This window comes from Rhinolophus sinicus, chromosome 1 (assembly GCF_057876585.1).
Source record: "Rhinolophus sinicus isolate RSI-liver-muscle chromosome 1, RSI-T2T, whole genome shotgun sequence".
NCBI lineage: Eukaryota > Metazoa > Chordata > Mammalia > Chiroptera > Rhinolophidae > Rhinolophus > Rhinolophus sinicus.
In genome coordinates, this window is record NC_142501.1 from 126597783 (window position 1) to 126617384 (window position 19602).

General features: G+C 37.9%; 1 protein-coding gene across 11 annotated transcripts in view; it reads right to left on the reverse strand.

Annotated features, from left to right (window-relative positions):
• ABI1 (abl interactor 1) overlaps positions 1–16801 on the reverse strand; it is a 111517-nt gene extending 94716 nt beyond the window's left edge. For 3 of the 11 annotated variants that reach the window (XM_019749125.3, XM_019749124.3, XM_019749116.3), the window contains exon 1: positions 16467–16762. In XM_019749125.3, the coding sequence (XP_019604684.1) occupies positions 16467–16583 (117 nt within the window). In that variant the 5' untranslated portion in view covers positions 16584–16762. Of the gene's footprint in view, positions 1–16466 lie in introns of all 11 variants that reach the window. The other 8 variants (XM_019749126.3, XM_074324965.2, XM_019749120.3 and 5 more) reach the window with 6 other exon arrangements.
• Between the last annotated feature and the right edge of the window lie 2801 nt (positions 16802–19602).

The window sequence follows — 19602 nt, forward strand, 5'->3', positions numbered from 1 at the left end:
AATAAAATATCAAACATGTTGAATGCAGAAGCAGATATGAGAATTTAGCTGTCTTCTATTAACCAGCTGGTGAAGAAATTTGCAATAATGTAAAACAATGCCACTCTTCTCATTAGGCTTTTCTTAGTTTGGGAAACTATGGTTATTTTTCAAAAACTGTATTACCTACGTTAACAATAATAAACTCATTACACATTATTTTAAATGAACTAATGTTTTACTTCTTGATTTTAATTGTTGATGGCTAATATACAGTTAATATTGATAGATAAAACCCACCTAAAGGAAAGTTCTCTGGGGTCCTCAATACTTTCTAAGAGTATAAGAGTCCTGAGCCCGTAAGTTTCAGTAGTGTTGATCTGTATTTTAGAAAATTACTCAAGGGATAAAGACAAACCTATCCTAATTTAACACTCCCTCCCTGTATTTTCTCTCTTCAGTAAGACTCAGAAAAATTGATTTTAATATAAAGATTTTAAGAATGTTTAGGAGGAATCTTAATTCATAACAATTTGAATAAAACCATTTTCTGAACAACCTATTTATTCAGCATCCTGATGTCTTCATTACAACAAAGTAATTATTTAAACATAATATTTGCTAACGAAATAAAGGAATAAGTATAAGTAAATCAGAATTTTTTTTAGCAAAAACTGAAGAACTCAGGAATAACCTAATGAAAACCATCAGAACTGCAAGGCTAGGAGTCACAGAAACAAACTACTAAAAACCATCAGAATTGTCACTTTGGACATAATCTAGTTCAAACTCATCCTTCTATAGAAGATAAAACAGAATTAAGGTCTGGTTAAAATACAACTAATTCCTGATAAAATGAGGACTAGAACCAAGCTTCCAGACTCCTTGGTACAGTTCATATAAACTTTTGAGAGCTTAAGGGCCAGGCATTGGGCAGGCACTGGAGATACTGGAATAAACAAGACAAATTCAGTCCTGCTTTCTTGGAAAGCAGCATCAAGCATCAAACAGGTGTAATGAGTGCTACAGAAAAAATACACAGGATTTTATGGGAGCATCGAACAGGGTATAAGCTGACCTGCCAGTACAGGGAAGAGGTCTCTAAGGAAGTGACCTCCTCATTAGTGTCATCAACCACCGTCCTCGTCACTTCCCTCCTCCCACTAAGGACCTCTAATATCTTGCTCACTAATAAACTATCCCTATCATTATTCTTAGTGCTGTCAACATTTGTTCAGCTAATTCACCCAAAACCCTTGCCTGTCAGTCACTTAACTTCCTAAACTGAACAATTTTTTTCTGCCATTTTTTATCACCAGTCAAAAACTGCCATGGTCATTACTAATAATTATACCATTTCCAAAAATCTAGATTTCAAAAATTCTACATTCTAAACACCCAATTTCTATCTCTGCAGTTTATTTACTCTAGTATCTCAATTCCAACTATCCTTTGATATCACAGGACTTCCCACCTATTAACGCTCCATTTTTGACTATCCATGTCCGAACTGAGATGTGCTCTGAGTATAAAATACACATCAGATTCCAAAGACTTACTACAAAAAAAAAAAGAATGTAATACATCACATTAATAAACTATTTATGCTGATTGCTTATTGAAATAATATTTAGGATGCACTGGGCTAAATAAAACATGCTACTAAAATAAATGTTGAACCTATGTCTTCATACTTTTTTAATATGACTATGAGAAAAATTTTAAATTACATATGTCGCTCTCATTGTATTTCTATTAGACAGTGCTAATCTAACCTGTGATGAATCCTAAATGTTGATGTCCAACTCAGCCTCTTCCCTAAACTCCAGAACGACTAACTGGCCTATCTATTTGGTTGTCCCATCAATATCTCATACTTAACATGTCCATAACAGTACCGTTTTAACTTTAATACATTTTTATTTAACCTAATATATCCAAAATATTATTTCAAATATGATTAACATAAACAACAATTAATGAGATATTTTATATACTTTTTCATACCAAATCTTGGAAATTCAGTGTTTAGTTTTTATTTACAGCATATCTTGATTCAAATACAAAATTTTAATTGCATATAACACAACTTTTGGTGTTCTCCTACCCATGTGCTACCATCCACTGACATACTTTTAAAAAATGTTAACTAAGAGATATCCTTAGATTCTTCTTTTCCTAATACTCCACATCCAATTCACCAGTAAGTCCTGTTCAGCTCTGCCTTAAAATACCCAACCTCTCCCCTCAATTCCTCACCCACCACTAAAGTACAAGCAATTGTCATTTTCTGCCTGGACTATAATACCCTCCCTGCTGGTTGAGTCTATTCTTGCCTTCCCTTCAGTATGTTTTCCAGTCAGTAGCAAGAATGATTCTTTTAAAAAATAATCAAGTATTCTAATGATAACCACATCACACTTAGAATAAAATCTAACCTTTTTTCAAAGCCTACAAGACCCTACATAATGTAGCAAGACTAGAAAGACTCCAGGACTATACTATACAGAGTCTCTTAGGCCTCATTAGAAGATTGTGTATTTATGGGAATTCACTGAAAAATTTTTATGCAGGGAAGTAACATAATCAGATTTCCATTTTGAAACTACCACTTGAGCCACAGTGTAAATAGTGGGGATGTGATCAGAGGGGGGATATGCGGTACTATAAAGATGACGGAAGTTGTGGCAGCTCTCTAAGCTTCACACTGGGGTGGTACAGTGGAGATGGAATAGAAAATTTAAGAAATATTTAAGAAGAAGAATCAAAAGGACCTGTTACAGATGAATTAGTGGGGGAGGCGGCGTAATGGAGCGGTCAAGAATGATGCCCGAGTCTCTATTAAGTAAGTGGACAGTAATAAGGGATTGGAGGGAAGTGATGAGTTCCGTTTCTAGCATCTTAAGTCTGAGGCACTTGTGATTCAAACAAACAGAGGTATCAAATGGGCAATTAGATATATGGGTCTAAACTTCAGTGGAAGAAAGATCATTCAGATGGGAATAAATAAAACAGCGTGGGGTGGTACGTGTAGAAAGGAGCTCATACAAAGCCACTTTAATACTTACAGGTAAAGGAGAACAAAGAGCCAGAGAGAAACAGGAAAAATAGGAAAGAATGTCATCACACAAGCCAGAGGATTGATTAGCTTTCCAAAAACAAAAAAAAAGTGGGTATGGTCAATTGCGTGAACTGATGCTAAGAAGACAAACAAGATGAGAACTAAAGAATATTCAATGCATTTTGCACCATGTAGGTTATTGAGCATAAAGTCAGTGGAGCAGTGGAAATGACAGACAAAATAAAGAGCAAATGCAGATTTCCAGTCAAAATGGCAGAGCAGGTAAACATTGCTCACCTCCCCTCAGGACCACATCAATTACAACTATGGAACAACTATCATTGAAACTAAAACTACAGACAAACAAAAGAAACCACCTCAAGACTGGCAGGAGGAGCAGAGATACAGAAGGGGTGGTCCCACACCCACGTGTGACCATTAAAAATCAGGATGGATATCTCACTCAAACCCCCCATGTGAGTGAGGGGTCCCACCCCACCCCAGGCTCCCTAGCCCAGGGTTCCACTGGCAGGGAGAGAAGTCTCCATAACCTCTGACTGCAGAAACCAGCAGAGATTGTGCCGGAGTGAAAGGAAGGGCAGCTGGAGTCCCAGGCGCTCCTCTTAAAGGAACTGCACACAACCTTAGGGATTCACTCAGTCTGAGCTACAAAGCTGGGGCAGTGGCTCAAAAGGGGCCTGGGATATATGGGGGGAAAACTGAATTATCGGAATTCAAGGTAAGTGCTGGAGGGGCAGCTTTTTCCCAGATGGAGGAGCTGGTGGAAGCCACTGTTTCTTTGTTGAGCGCTCCCCTCTCTCTGCATGCAGACGCCATATCTAAGTCTCCATCAAACTGGCTATCATCTTTTCTCTGCCCAGCCCTAGTGACTCCTGGAGACCGTGCCCACCCAATTTTCGGGAACACCTAAGCCACTTCCAGTGCCTTTTCTGTACAACCTGTCTTAGCTCATGCTGCAGACTTTAACTCAAAGGTTCACAAAACCCAGAAGCAACATGTAGCTGCAGCATGTCCCAAACTTCTGGCTGAGTAGCTCTAAGGCCAGCACTAGCCACCGCCAGCCTCGGTTTGCAGATTGGCCTCTCGAGGCACCTCTAAGCCCAGTGCAGGGAGTGGCCATCTGTGGACTGCTTTGTGGCTCATACCACGTGGCCCTGGGCAAAGCAACACTATTAAACTTGGCCTGCAGCGGGGCCCCTCCCAGGAGGCCCCAGGGCTGGACACCTGGTGGCCAGCTTCCAAACAAGCTGGATCATCTTGACAGCCTCCAAGAACGACAGACCCAAAAGACATGTTGGGCAGGTACCAGAGCCCTGCTATAGAGAACCCTGCTCTGCAGGGTCAGCCCCTGTAGTCATGGCAGGGCCTCACAACCAGTCAGCCTGAGGGTCAATTCTTCTCACTGATGTGCAAACAACAATCCTGGCTCAACTACAACAGGAGGGCACACACAACCCACACAAGGGACACACCTGGAGCACCAAGCTCTGGTGACCAGGGAGATAGCACCAGTGGGTCCCACAAGACACCTACTACATAAAGCCACTCAAATAAGACCAGCAGGCACAGCAGCCCTACCTAATACATAGAAGCAAACACAAGGAGGCAGCCAAAATGGGGAGACAAAGAAATATGTCCCAAACAACAGAACAGAACAAAGCTCCAGAAAAAGAAGTGAACAAAATGGGGGCAAGCAATCTACCAGATGCAGAGTTCCAAACACTGGTTATAAGGATGCTCAGTGATCTCGGTGAGGACTCCAACAAAGAGACAGGAAACATAAAAATAGAGATAGAGCACAGTGGTGATATATAGATGATGTATTATAAAATTGTACACTTGAAACCTATGTAATTTTATTAACCATTGAAACCAAAAAAAATTTAATTCAAAAAATAAAAAAATAAACAACAGAGACAGAAAACATAAAAAAGAACCAGTCAGAAATAAAGGATACAGTAACTGAAATGAAGAATACATTACAGGGAATCAACAGATTAGATGAAGCAGAGGATATAATCAGCAATTTAGAAGATAAGGCAGCAGAAAACACCTACTAGAACAGCAAAAAGAAAAAAGAATCCAAAAAAATAAGAAGTATTTAAGGGGCCTCTGGGGCAAAATCAAGCATAACATTCGCATTGTAGGAAAAGAGAGAGAGCAAGGAACTGAAAACCTATTTGAAGAAATAATGACTGCAAACTTCTTTAACCTGGAGAAGGAAATAGATATACAAACCCAGAAACAACAGAGTCCCAAATAAGATGAACCCAAAGAGGCCCACACCAAGACACATCACAATTAAAAGGCCAAAGTTTAAAGACAGAGAATCTCAAAAGCAGTAAGACAAAATCAGTTAGTTACCTACAAGAGAGCTCCCATAAAAATGTCAGCTGATTTCTCAACAGAAACTTTGCAGGTCAGAAGGGATTGGCAGGAAATACGCAAAGTGATAAAAAAGCAAGGACCTACAACCAAGATTACTCTACCCAGTAATCTTTTAGAATCAGCTGTCATTTAGAATCAAAGGACAAAGAGGTTCACAGGTAAGAAAAAGCTAAAGGAGATCATCACCACCAAACCAGTATCACAAGAAATGTTAGAGGGACTTCAAGAAGAAGAAAACAAAGAAGATCAAAAATATGAATAAAAAAATGGTAATAACTACATGTCTATCACCAATTACTTTAAATGTAAATGGATTAAATGTTCCAATCAAAAGACGGTGGCGGAATGGATAAGAAAACAAGACTCTTACATATGCTGCCTACAAGAGACTCACCTCAGATCAAAAAGCACAAACAGGCTGAAAGTAAAGGGATGGAAAAAGATATTTCATGAAAATGGAAACAAAAAACAAACAAAAGCTGAGATAGCAATACTCATACCAGACAAAATAGACTTTAAAACAAAAACTGTAACAAGAGACAAAGAAGGACCCGGTAATCCTACTTCTGGGTATTTATCTGAAGAAACCAAAATGCTACTTCAAGGGGACATGCGCATCCATATGTTCATTGCAGCACTGTTTACAATGGCCAATGTGTGGAGGCAGCCTGGATGTCCGTCGATGGAAGAATGGATAAAGAGGAGGTGGTTCATATATACAATGGAATATTGCTTGGCCATGGATGGGAATGGGTTCTTTCCATCTGCAGCAGCATGGATGGACCTGGAGGGTATTGTGCTGAGTGGAGTATGTCAGAAAGAGAAAAAACAGATGCAATGTGATTTTGCTTACGTGTGGAATCTAAAGAACAAAATAAATAAACAAATAAAACAGAAACAAACTCATAGATACAGAGAACATTTTGATGGTTGCCAGATGGGAGGGGGGTTGGGAGTGAATGAGAAAGGGAAAGGGATTAAGAAGTACAAAGTGGTTGTTACACAGTAGTCATGGGGATGTAGGATATAGCACAAGGTTTATAGTCAGTAATATTGTAATAACTATGTATGGTGTTAGTTGGGTACTAGATTTGTTGGGGTGATAGATGGGAGAGGTTGAGGGACAGGGTGAAAAAGGTGAAGGGATTAAATACAAATTGTAGTTACAAAATAGTCATGGGGATTTAAAGCATAGGAAATACAGTCACTAATATGGTAATAACTATGCATAGTGCCTGGTGGGTACTAGACTAGTCAGGGGGATCACTTCTTAAATTATATAAATGTCTAATCACTATGCTGTACACCTGAAATTAATATAAAACTGAATGTTAACTGTAATTTAAAAATTAAAAGGGGTGGGGGCAAAAGTGATAGGGAATAAGAGGTTCAAATTTTATAAAACAAGTCATGGGGATGTAATGTAGAGCATAAGGAATACAGTCGATAATATTGCAATAGCGTAGTACGGTGTCAGATGGTTGCTGGACTTATGGTGATCACTTCTTTAGGTATATAAATGTTGAACTATAGTGTATCCCTGAAACTGATATAATCTTGTATGTAACTATACTTTTTTAATAAAACTTTTGTAAAAAGAAGAGGTGAGGACACACCAGACACATGTATGCATGAAGGGATGAGCCTGTGCACACAGAGAGAAGGTAAACATCTACAGACCAAAAAGAATGGCCTCTAAAGAAACCAAACCTGCCAAGACCTCAATCTTGAACCTCTAGCTTCTCAACCTTAGAAAAAAAAATTTTTTTTTGTTTTTAAAGCCACCAATCTGTGGCATTTTGTTATGGCAGTCCTAGGAAACTAATACAGTTGCACAACTCTGTGAAAATATTAGAACCCATTGAATTGTACACTTTAAATGGGTGAAACATATAATATCTCAATAAAACTGTTCCTAGAAATAAAACAAATGAGAATAAAAACTTCAAAGAAAAAGAGATATGAAGTGTAAGATTTCTGAAAAAGGCAAGAGAGGATGGGACCCAGAGCAAAGACAAGTACTGACCTTAGCTAGGAGGAAGGACATCTAGCCTCCATTCTAACAAGAAGGAAGTAGAACAGGATGGACAAGGACGCCAGGAGGCTTGGAGATGGAGTGGTAAGAAATTATGTCCTATATAATGAGGTCTATTTTCTCCATAAAACAAAAGATGAGAATGGAAAGATTTTAAAAGGGAAGAGAAGATTTAAAACAGTTTATGGTGAGTGGAAGAATAAACTGACATGAAAAATGTAGTGGGATTCCTGGGCTGTGCTGAGGGCCCACACTGAGGGGTAACGGTAATTTTAAATGGCACTCATGAACCCTCTCCACTATATTGCCTTCTTAAAATAAGAACGTATTAGGGCCGGACCAGTGGCTTAGGCAGTTAGTGCTCCATGCTCCTAACTCCGAAAGGCTGACGGTTTGATTCCCACATGGGCCAGTGGGCTCTCAACCACAAGGTTGCCATTTCAACTCCTCGAGTCCCGCAAGGGATGGTGGGCAGGGTCCCCTGCAACTAAAATTGAACATGGCACCTTGAGCTGAGCTGCCGCTGAGCTCCCAGATGGCTCAGTGTTTGGAGTGCATCCTCTCAACCACAAGGTTGCCGGTTCGACTCCCACAAGGGATGGTGGGCTGTGCCCCCTGCAACTAGCAATGGCAATTGGACCTGGAGCTGAGCTGCGCCCTGCACAACTTGAGACTGAAAGGACAGCAACTTGAAGCTGAACGGCACCCTCCACAACTAAGCTTGAAAGGACAACAACTTGACTTGGAAAAAGGCCTGGAAGTACACAGTGTTCCCCAATAAAGTCCTGTTCCCCTTCCCCAATAAAATCTTTTAAAATAAAAAAAAAGATTGCGAATATTTGAACTTAGAAGTATCTTTTCCCATATGATGCATTATATACATTTCTGGCATTTAAGTGGAGGGTATTAATTCCCCATGGCCCAAATAGAAAGGAATCTCAAAAAGTACTACTCTTGCCTTTCCACAAAATGAAAAAATTTACCAAATGTAATTTTATCACAGCATATAGAAATTACTAACAGGAATTAAATATAAAGCATTCAGGAAATGAGTGACTTAAAAGTAAACTGAAGTTTTTCAATAAAATTTTTCATTAACATAGTATTTTTGTTCCCTTTAAGTTTCAAGGAAATAATAAAATTTTGCTCCAATTAAAAGCAGCTGAGAATATCCAACTGCACATCTAGCATACTATGCTTCATTTAAGCTCTAAGAATAGCATTCACATTTGCTTTAATAATTAGATAATCTCATAGAGCTGTTAGAATTTTTTTAGTTTTCTACAATATACTGCGATGGAAATATTTTGCCTTACAATAAACAATATGAGTTTACCAACTGTACAGCATAAAGGTTAGATACATTCTTTAAAGACTATACTTAAGAGTGATATTACAAGGCACTTTACTGTCTAAGCCATATATATTTCTAAAAAAGTTTAAAATTTGTGCTGTAACCATATTTAATATTATTTTGGTAGTTGGGGGGAAATTAAGCTTATATATAAAGTGAAAAATTAAGCTCCAAGCCTTAATAATTTCTATCAATCCACACTGAAAATAAGTCTGTGTTCACGTCTGGAATTCCCTCATTATACTGAAGTACAGTGATAGAAATTGAAAATTATCTAAGTGCAAACTTACAGTTACATATTTCACAAAATACCATAATGAATCACTGAAAATAGGCACTCAAATACCATACATGACTATTCATTCACAGCAGTACGTGTCACAATAGCCAAGAACATAGAAACAACCAACGTGTCCATCAACAGATGAATGGTTAAACAAAACATGGTATGCGCATACGAGACTCTGCTTAATGTAAATGAAGGAAGCCAAATACAAGGCCACATATTGTATAATTCCATTCATATGAAATACACAAAACAGGTAAAGTCATAGAGACAGAAAGCAAATTGGTATATGCCAGGTGCTGAGGGAGTAGGACAGGAACTGCTCAATGGGTATGGGGTATTTTTTTTTTTTTGAGGAGTGATAAATTATTTTGGAACTAGGTCAAGGTGGTGGTTGCACAAGACTGGGAATGTACTAAATACCACTGAACTATATACTCTAAAATGGTTGGTTTTATATTATATGAATTATAACTCAACAAATAAAGTTCCATTATGAAGCAATATAACTGCATTCTAACCAACCTGTGGCAGAAATCACTACAAAATTAGCTATAAATTAAAAATATGGGGCTGCAGGATGGCTCAGTTGGTTAGAGTGCGAGCTCTTAACAACAGGGCTGCCAGTTCGATTCCCACATGGGCCAGTGAGCTGTGACCTCCACAACTAGACTGAAGACAATGAGCTGCCGCTGAGCTTCCGGAGGGGCGGCCGGATGGCTCAGTTGGTTACAGCGCGAGCTCTCAGCAATAAGGTTGCTGGTTCAATTCCTGCATGGAATGGTGGGCTGAGCCCCCTGCAACTAAAGATTGAAAACGGTGACTGGACTTGGAGCTGAGTTGCGCCCTCCACAACTAGATTGAAGGACAACTTGACTTGAAGCTGATGGGCCCTAGAAAAACACACTGTTCCCCAATATTCCCCAATTAAAAAAAAAGCGTGTGTGTGTATGTGTGTATATATATATATATATATATATATGTATGTATATGTATATGTATATATAAACTATTTTAAAGCTCTCATTTTTGTCACAAATATATTACAATAGCATTCATTAATTTTCCCCACATATAGAAATTATGCAACGGGTTTAATAAGCCTTCATCTTTTAGACATACATAGTAAAATATTTATGGATGAAATGGTATGTCAAAGATGGGCTTTACAATAACAGTACAGAAATATGAGAGGAATATTAGATGAAAGGAGACTGGTTTTGAGTTGATAACTGTTAAAGCTGGGCAATGAACACATAGGGGTTCATTATACAACTCTCCTGAAAATGTTTGAAATTTTCCGTAAGTTTTTAATTACTATGCTTATAATTAGTAAAGTAAGACTTAAAATTAGTTTCCTTTTATACTTTAAGCTATATTTGAGATGGTCCTACCAATATTCTTTAGTCGACATAAACCACAATTCCACACACATTTGCTGAACTCGTATCTGTGGATATATATCAAAATTAGAATCTACTTGATAACAAATATACATTATCTTCCTTAGGATGTTCTGTTTTGCTTTCAGACTTTCTTCGTAAACATTAGTTCACTACCAACTATCTCTGAGAAAATTTCATTTTGTAAATGGAGAAAATTAGTAGATCCAAGATTAATTGTAGTTACTAGGGTTGACATCGAGTGGTAATACTAAAAAACTTCAAGTCTCCTTTCTAAGGAATTAATGTTTACTGATAAAATGATCTGGTCAGCTATATTTCCTTTAAACACAAAATCCAATAATTGCCATTTTCCAAGTGGCTTATCTTCTCAATGCTGGACATTTTTTTTTTAAGTCCTTTATTTTTTATTAAATATTAAAGTCTAAAAAGTTTGTAGTTCCGGTGTTTGACTATTAGTTCTTCTAAAATCAATCATAACTTCAATAAAAATTATAATCAACACAGAAAGACATTAGAAAAAGTATACAGCTCCCCCCAAATTCAAACTTTTTAAATGCCCCCAAATTAGCATTTAATTATTATTTTCACCTTACTTTTCATACCAAAACTCTTCTCATGGAATTACATTTAAATAATCCCATAATGTTTCCTTCAACCTCTTCTCCCAATATTAGCACTCTTCCTTCTTTTCTTATGTGTTAACTCACATGTCTAATTCCTATGACGTTTCAGCCAACATAAACAGGATTGTTCTAAATGGCCACAGATCAGACCCCCGAATTGCCCAAATACCTCTTCTCCACTCCAAGGAGTATTTGCATTCTTTAGCTATCAGAATCAACTGTACAAAGCAGAAGCACATAGGAGGAATTATCCTAAGGGATTATTTCAACAATTTTCTTTAAACCCTCTCCAAAAGACAAAAACATGCTAAAACTGAGGATCTAAACATACTAGGACTAGATCAAAGTACCACATGTAAAGCTCTTATTAATATTAAAGTTACAAAAGAAAAAAAGAGAATTAGTTTTAATACAAACTTGCAAATGACATTGTCTTAAAGAATATTCAGTATTATTGAGAGCATTATTAGTAAGAACTGATATAATATTGCATCCTTATGAATGGACTTTCCTAAGACCTAATGCGCAAGGTCAGATCCTGCCTGCTTGACAGAAGCATTAATAAGCATGTGTGTTATTGTATGGGTCAATATAACAACTACCTGAGGATCTTCCATAAAATTATCTAAAACCCTGTTTTGTTTTGTTCTCTTTTTTGAGATACAATTGACATACTCTATATCTCACGTGTTTTGAGTGTACAACATGACTCAATATTTGTATATATCGCAAAATGATCACCACAATAAGACTGGTTAACACCCATCACCACACAGAAATTTTTTTTCTTGTGGTGAGAACTTTTACCATCTACTCTCTTAGCAACTTTCAAATATACAATACAGTATTATTAACTATAGTTACGATGCTGTACATTACTGGAACCCTGCTTAATTCATTCAGATTTCCATCATATATCTCTGATTTTGCTAGCCACTGTTTTACTCAAACGTCAAAGTGCCATTATAAGTCTACCATTTCCAATCTGTCCTAATCTCCTCAATCTCCTCAATCATTTTGTCTACCTTTATTTTAGCTTAATCAAGTTTCTATGGGTATCAAAATGTTTCAAAACATTTTGTTTTGTTAACTTCCACTAATTCTTTTACAAATTTTCTTATCACAATTGCAAAGCTGAATCAGAATAGAAAAAATAGGCCAGGATGCATAGAAAGGAAAAGGATCCACTGAGCTCAATTAAAAACTAGCCTATGATTCCTATAATTCAACACTTCAAATGCCAAAGCTACTACCATCCTCTGGTGATCCAGGCAAGTCCCCAAATTAGAAACATACCTGTTCTTATAATTTTGCAACTTCAAACTCAGAAAAAACATGGTAAAATAGTTGTTAGGTTCCCAGAGATGCCCCAAAAGAGTCTATTCCATGACATTTCTGAACTAGTCCAAGCTCCAGACTCATTCAAGTCTAGAGACAGTATGATACGGAAAGAGCATAGCCTGTAGAACCTGTCAGAGTTAGGCAGAAATCCTGACTGCCAATTTCATCAACCAAAACTCATTTAACTTTTCTGAGTCCTAACATCCTCATTTGTAAGAGAATATTGCCTATCATGGAGAATTTTTGTAAAGATACAATAATACAAATCAACCAGCAGCAACTGACTGAGTAGGTACTCAAACAGAAGCAATGACATGTATTATTCTCTTCCCTTCTCTCTATGACCCTCCTTTGTACCATCTTGTTTTATCCCCTATGCTATGGTAAGCAGCCTACTTAGTATTCACTAAAAGGAACTTAGAACATGCAATCAGAAAATACGGTTTTGATTCCCGGCACTATCTCATGAGATATGGAAATTTAGGCTAGGTATTTAATATCTCTGAACTTTAAATGGCTCATCTGTTTAAAAAAAACAGGGAAGAAAGAAAACATTCAAGTATTGTAACGATTAAGTGACTTCACCTATAAACTGACATAAACTACGTGGTACCAGAAATGCTAGCTTTTCCCTATTTCAAAGGGTTCCTGCTCAAAAATTATCTGCCCTCTAAGGACAAATGTACATAATGAGCAAATGAGCATAAACTGACATCATAGGAACAAAAAAACTAAGTACTGATGCGATCCCCTTCATACTCCCAGAATTAGAATATACTTGCTAACCCAAATGAAGATTTTATTGGGAGAATTCCAGGCAGAAAACTAAGTTTAAAAGGTTAGCTGCATGGAAGACTTTTCTGTCCTCACCCAACCTAGCAATTTGCATACTGAGAAACCTTTCTTAAGCAGTTTCTATTACTTCTAACTTAACTCTGCTTCCTATTCCCCAAAATAGTTCTCATGCTTAAAGGTATTATGGACCCTAAAGTAGAGCAAAGAGAACTGGCCAGATAAAGTACGTTCAAGTTGAGGAGTTGACTGTCCTTGACGTAATCTACTAGAAAAATTCAAACTGATCATAGGAATCAAAAGATGGAAAACAGCAAAGATTTTTCTTCATGTCTATATAAATGTTTATATAAAAAAAACTCTCTATTTTGAATATTATTTCCCTGTAACAATCAAAAACTCTGTCCTTTTTAAGATAATGTACTCCTTTGAGAAGTTCTGTTATTACAATACAACACTTAAACGTCAACAGGCCCCAAAGAGCTAATGAAGTACTCTAGGACTCAATTGCAATAAAGCCAAAAGAACCTGTCAACTAAACACTTTAACCTAATTGGACTATACTTCCAAAATGTAGGAAAACAACAAAATTAAAACTGAGTTCTCAGGATAAAAATCACCCAGGCAGTAACTTACCTCATCTTGGGTAAAAAAATCTCAAAATGCAAGTAACCACATACTTTCCCTGAGAAGAGGTCCATTTACGAAGGCTGTTCATTATAACCCAATCAGGATCATAGAAAGGATACAGAAAGATCTCAAAAGACATCCAAAGGGGTCCGACTAGTACTTCTGTTCCCAATTCACAGCACCAAAGTTAGCAGCACAGCATATCACAAAGTCAGCTCCCACTTCTCCTACAAAGTCTTCAGCATCTTCTAAGCCTGTCTGAGCCTGACCTTGTCTGAGCCTCAGGAAGGCAGCTAGCTAATGGCCTGCATCATGCCCCCCAAAGTTTAAAAGCTACTAAGATAAACATCTTTCTTCCCCAGTAAGATCAGAATACCTCACTAGTGTCAATTTAGGACCACCAAAAAAAAACACACACAAAAAAACTTGGGACCACTGATAGTGGTTCTTTGCACCACTGTACTAACGTGTTTAAAAGTAAGAGACTACATGAGAAATAAAATGACTTATCTTAACTAGGGATATTACCAATAAGTTTTAAAATGCTTCCAAGTTACATGATGGTGGCAGGAGGTGAAAAGGAAAGGGGTCAGGGAGAAAAAAAAAAAAAAGCCTTACAGCAGCAGACGACTACCTGAAAAACAGTCACCAGACAGGTTAAAACATGTTTGCATTTGCCAACACTTAGCAGTTACCACATCATGTATTTGTCAGATTTCCCAACATGCAAAACAAAAAGAAGCCACCCTTTGTGAAGTACTTATCTGCTGACTTCTACAAAGAAATAACTTCTGGAATAGGTGCAATTTAACTTCCTGTGCTCTCCCTTTGACTTTCAAAGTCTTTCTTAAAATCTTCAGTAAATTGAGATTCACCTCAATTTTAAGATTTTTCATGTTAAATTGAATAAAAGCTGTATGTATTAACATCAATAAACTACAAAATCACTTTTCTAGTTGAAAACTATATCCACAGTTCTACTTGGTTTTAGACTATTTTTTAAAGGCTAAATATAAAGTTTGCAAAAACAAGAAATTCAGTAGACGTGGCAGGCATTCAACAAGTTTATCAGAATTCCTAAAGTAAAAGCTTGAAAAAGTTTGAGATAAATTCCTACTAGTGCTACTGAAGATATCATGTTACTAATATGGAAACTGAGAAATATTCAGAATATTCTGAAAACAGTATCTCCTTCTAAAAATAAGGAGGAAAAGCATTTGCCAACACAGAAACTATTGGTTCTTTAAAATGACAATCACATGGGAGGAATTTCTATAAATACTTTAGTTCTGAATTGAAATAACCCTAACCTTTCAAAGCACATTTTGGCCATGCTTTACCACTAAAAAGTGAATTTTTGGTGCCCTTATATTGACAGAAAAGATTCTGGTACTTTATTTGCTTCTACTGTAAACTGTTGGTTTATGCAGTTAAAGATCTACAAACCAAACTATCACACCATAATTCACTTTCAATCATTAAAATAAAAACAAACAAGCATCTGTCATAGTTAAGGCCCCAAGAACTTTCTAATAAATTTACAGTAACATTTTACGTTATGGTTCTAAAACTAAATATGTTCTGTAACCGATTTGGATTTAGAATCTACACATTCACTTAGATTGGTAAAAGAAACCTTCCGAAAATAAGCATCGGGCGATTACACCATTCTAAGTTACTTTATGAAACCAACAGTTCAAGAACTTTTGGGGACGACAGTATTTAAGACATTTTTCCAAGTAGTTAAGGTTAATTTGTGTTTTATAATAACGATAGCTGTAACCTCCTCTAGACATACGTTATGGTGGGGTGGAAGTGAAAATGATGAGAGGGAAGAAACCCGACTTGAAAACGGACAGGCAGGCAGATTTACAAACCTTCAATCAAAGGAATTTTGAGATTAACTTCTCTTAGACGTCTTCCCTCACTCCCCACCCGCTTCCTCCTCTCCTCGGGGAGGTCTGTGTAATGTGACTCATGACAAATTTTTTTAAATAAATAAATAAAAGACACACCCTCTGGGTTGAACTGACATAATCTCCCCCACCCTACCCTCCCCCGATACACACACCCCGCTTTTCCTCTCGCTTCTGCTGCTCCTCCCTGTGCCTCGTCCCTGCCCTTTCCTCTCCCGTGTCTCGGTTGTAGACCCCTCGCCTGGCGGAGAGGCAGCCGGGTGGCAGCTGGGTCTCAGGCAGAAACCTCGCGACCGGCAGGCTGCGGGGGGCAGCGCGACTCGGGGAGCTGAGCCCGCAGGGAGGCGGACGGTAGGGGGGCTCCGGGCCGCGGCGGGTTCCCTGTTCCCTCGCCCATTTTCTCTCTCCCCTTCTATCGGTTTCAACCACCACAGCCACTTCCTGTATCGCAGCCCGACTCCCGGAGCCCGGCCACTTGCTCTGTCCCCGGCTGGGGATTGGGGCTGGGGCTTGAGGCGGCCGCGGAGGTTAGGGCTGTTCCCCACCCCGCCCAGTAGGCTGGTCACTCGGGCGGCCGGCGGCGGGTCCTCGGCCCGGCCAGGCAGCGCCCGCCCGCGCGCCCGCGCTTCCTCACCTGTATGTAGTTGTTTTCACAGTAGTCCGCCACCCGGGTCAGGTTCTGGTAACTCTCTATCAGCGCCCTCTTGCCAGACGGGATCTCCTCCTCTAGTAACATTTGCAGCTCTGCCATTTTCCACCCCTCCGCATCGCTTCCTCTCGCGTTAAAGAGACAGAAACAGCAAGGTCCGCGGAGGTTCCGAGCACCTCACAGCCCGGATACAAACCGCCTACCCGCCCTCCCGCCTGGTATTGTGGGACAGCACCTCCCCTTCTTCCTCCTCACTCTCTCCACCCACCTCCACCCACTTCGCACTGCGGCCTCAACCTCCTTCTCTCGCGAGTCTTCATGCCTTTCCCTCCCCCACCACAAGATTTCCGCCCCCCTTTGGCATGGCCTTCTGGGAATTGTAGTTTCTCACGGGCCAGGCTTCCCATCAAAAACGCATGCGTCCAGGGAACCTCCGAACAAGAACCCCAGGGAGTGTAATTTAAGAACGTCGACCTTTGGTGGTGGTTTAAATCCGGAGTTTCCTGACATCTCCGGGAGATGGCGCCACAGAGTGTGATTCCCCGGAATGAAACTGTTTCCGGAGAAGCCTGTGAAACTTGGCAGAACTTTGAACATTGAATCTGTCTCACACCGTGCTCCAAAATTTGTTCAGGATATATCCTAGGTCCAAATATAAAAGGTAAAATAATAAAGTTTCTGCAAGAAAACAGTAATTTCACAAGCTTGGTTACACAAAAAATTCTTAACTAGGATACAGTTAAGTACTAATAAAATTGATAAGTTGTTTTTTAATAAAATGAAAAGACATTTTTCTTATCGCTGCTGTAACAAATTTAGTGATAAAACAAAACTAATTTATTATCTTACAAATCTGGACATCAGAAGTCAGTTGTCTAAAATTAAGGTGTCAGTAGGGCTTTGTTCCTTCTAGAGACTGTAGAGAATCGTTCCTTGATTTTTTCAGTTTCTGGAGACCATATGCATTCCTTAGTTCATGGCCACTTCTTCCATCTTCAAGTCAGCAGCAGAGTACATTCAAATCTCTCTCTGACTCTGACCCATCATCCCTCCCTCTTATAAGACCCCCTGTGCCTACATAGATTTCACCTGGATAATCCAGGATAATCTCCCATCTCAAGATCCTTAACTGGATTATTATACATCTGCAAAGTCCCTTTTGCCACGTAAGGTAATATACTCACAGTGTATAGAGATTGTGACGTGGACATCTTTGTGGGGCCATTAGTCAGCCTACTATAGCCATCATTAAAACACTCAACTCACTAAAAGACTATTTAAAAAGGGAAAAGAAAGCTACAACATATACATTTGACAAAGGACTCATATCCAAAATAAAATAATAAAAAAAACTCCAAGTCAATAAAGAGACAATCCAATAAAAAAAATGGACAAAAAAAGACAACTGCACTTCACAAAAGGCCAATAAATATATGAAAAGGCTCTCAACCCATTAGTCATCAAGGAAGTATAAAATAAAACCATAATCGCCACACTCTACCAGGATGTAGTATAAAATTTAAAAGATTACACTACACACCCATTACAAGGGCTAAAATTTTAAAAACCTGACAATAGCAAGTGCTAGTGAAATGTGGAGTAACTGGACTCTCAAACATTACTGGCTACAAACTGCTATAGCCACTCTGGAAAAGAGTTCAGTAGTTTCTTATAAAGCCAAACATACTTAACTTATAATCTACCAATCCTACTGCTAGGTATTATCTAAGATAAATGAAAACTTACGTTCACAGAAATATCATGATGTGAATGTTTACAGTAAATTTATTCATCATCACTAAAAGCTGGGAACAACTCAAATGTCCTTCAGCCAGTTACTGGATAAACAAACTGGTACATCCAAACAATCGAGTACTCTTAAGCAATTAAATGTAATAAATTATATATTCACACAAAGTCATGGATGAATCTCAAATGCATTTTGCTAAATGAAAGAAGCCAGATACCCACCCACCCACCTCCCCAAAAAACAGCAGCAATACCTAGTGTTGGCAAGAATGTATTACATCTAGCACCCACATATGCATACACACACGGATATATATTAGGTTGGTGCAAAAGTAATTGCAGTTTTTGCATTTATTTTTAACTTTTTAAACTGCAACTACTTTTGTACCAACCTAATATATATCTGTGTCATAAACTATATATATATATATAAATATATATGTTGTTATGTATATGTATACAAGTATAAAAGGGCACAATCACTACTTTGGAAGTGACTATTTGCTTTGGCAGTACCTATTAAAACTGAATATACACCTCCTTAAGGCCCAGAAATTCACTCCTATGTATTTATTCAAGAAAAATAAGTAATATGTCCATGAAAGGATATGTACAAGAATGCTCATAGCATCTTTATTCATAGTAGCCAAAAAAATGGAAACAACCCAAAGACCTATCAACAAAAGAAAAAATAAATAAATAGTGGCATATTCATATTATACAATACTATGCAGCAGTAAAAGGAACAAACTACTGATACATGCAACAACATAGATGAATCCATTGCTAGATGCACTTTCATGGATGAAAGTTGTTTTATTAAGTGAAATTAGGCAGACGTGAAAGAGTACATACCATATGATTTCATTTCTATGAAGTTCAAAAAAAGGTTAAAGTAATCAATGATAACAAAAATGCAGAATAGTAGTCAACCATTGTAAAGGATAAATTGGGAAGCAATATAAGGAAATCTGGGGCACTAGGACTATTCTATGCTTTTATCTGGTTAGTGGTTATAAGGGAGCATATGTAAATAAAAAAAATCATCAAACCGTACACTTAAAAGCAGTACATTTTTACATAATTCACTGTATGTTATACCTCGGTTTAAAAATAAATAAAGAAAAAATAGTATTTTTTTAAAATCTCATCTACAAAAAGGGAAAATCAACAGACAAAATCAAGAACAAAACTTACAAAATTTGCCGAGAAAAAATCTTGGCAAATTTATTGAACTTTAAAGATAAAAAAATAAAGGAATCTTCTGTAGAAAAAAACAGGTTACCATCAACAGAAAAAGTATCAAGGTGACCTTTTCCTTTGCAATAGATGTCAAAAAAACAGTAGAACAAAGTCTATAAAATCCTGAAAT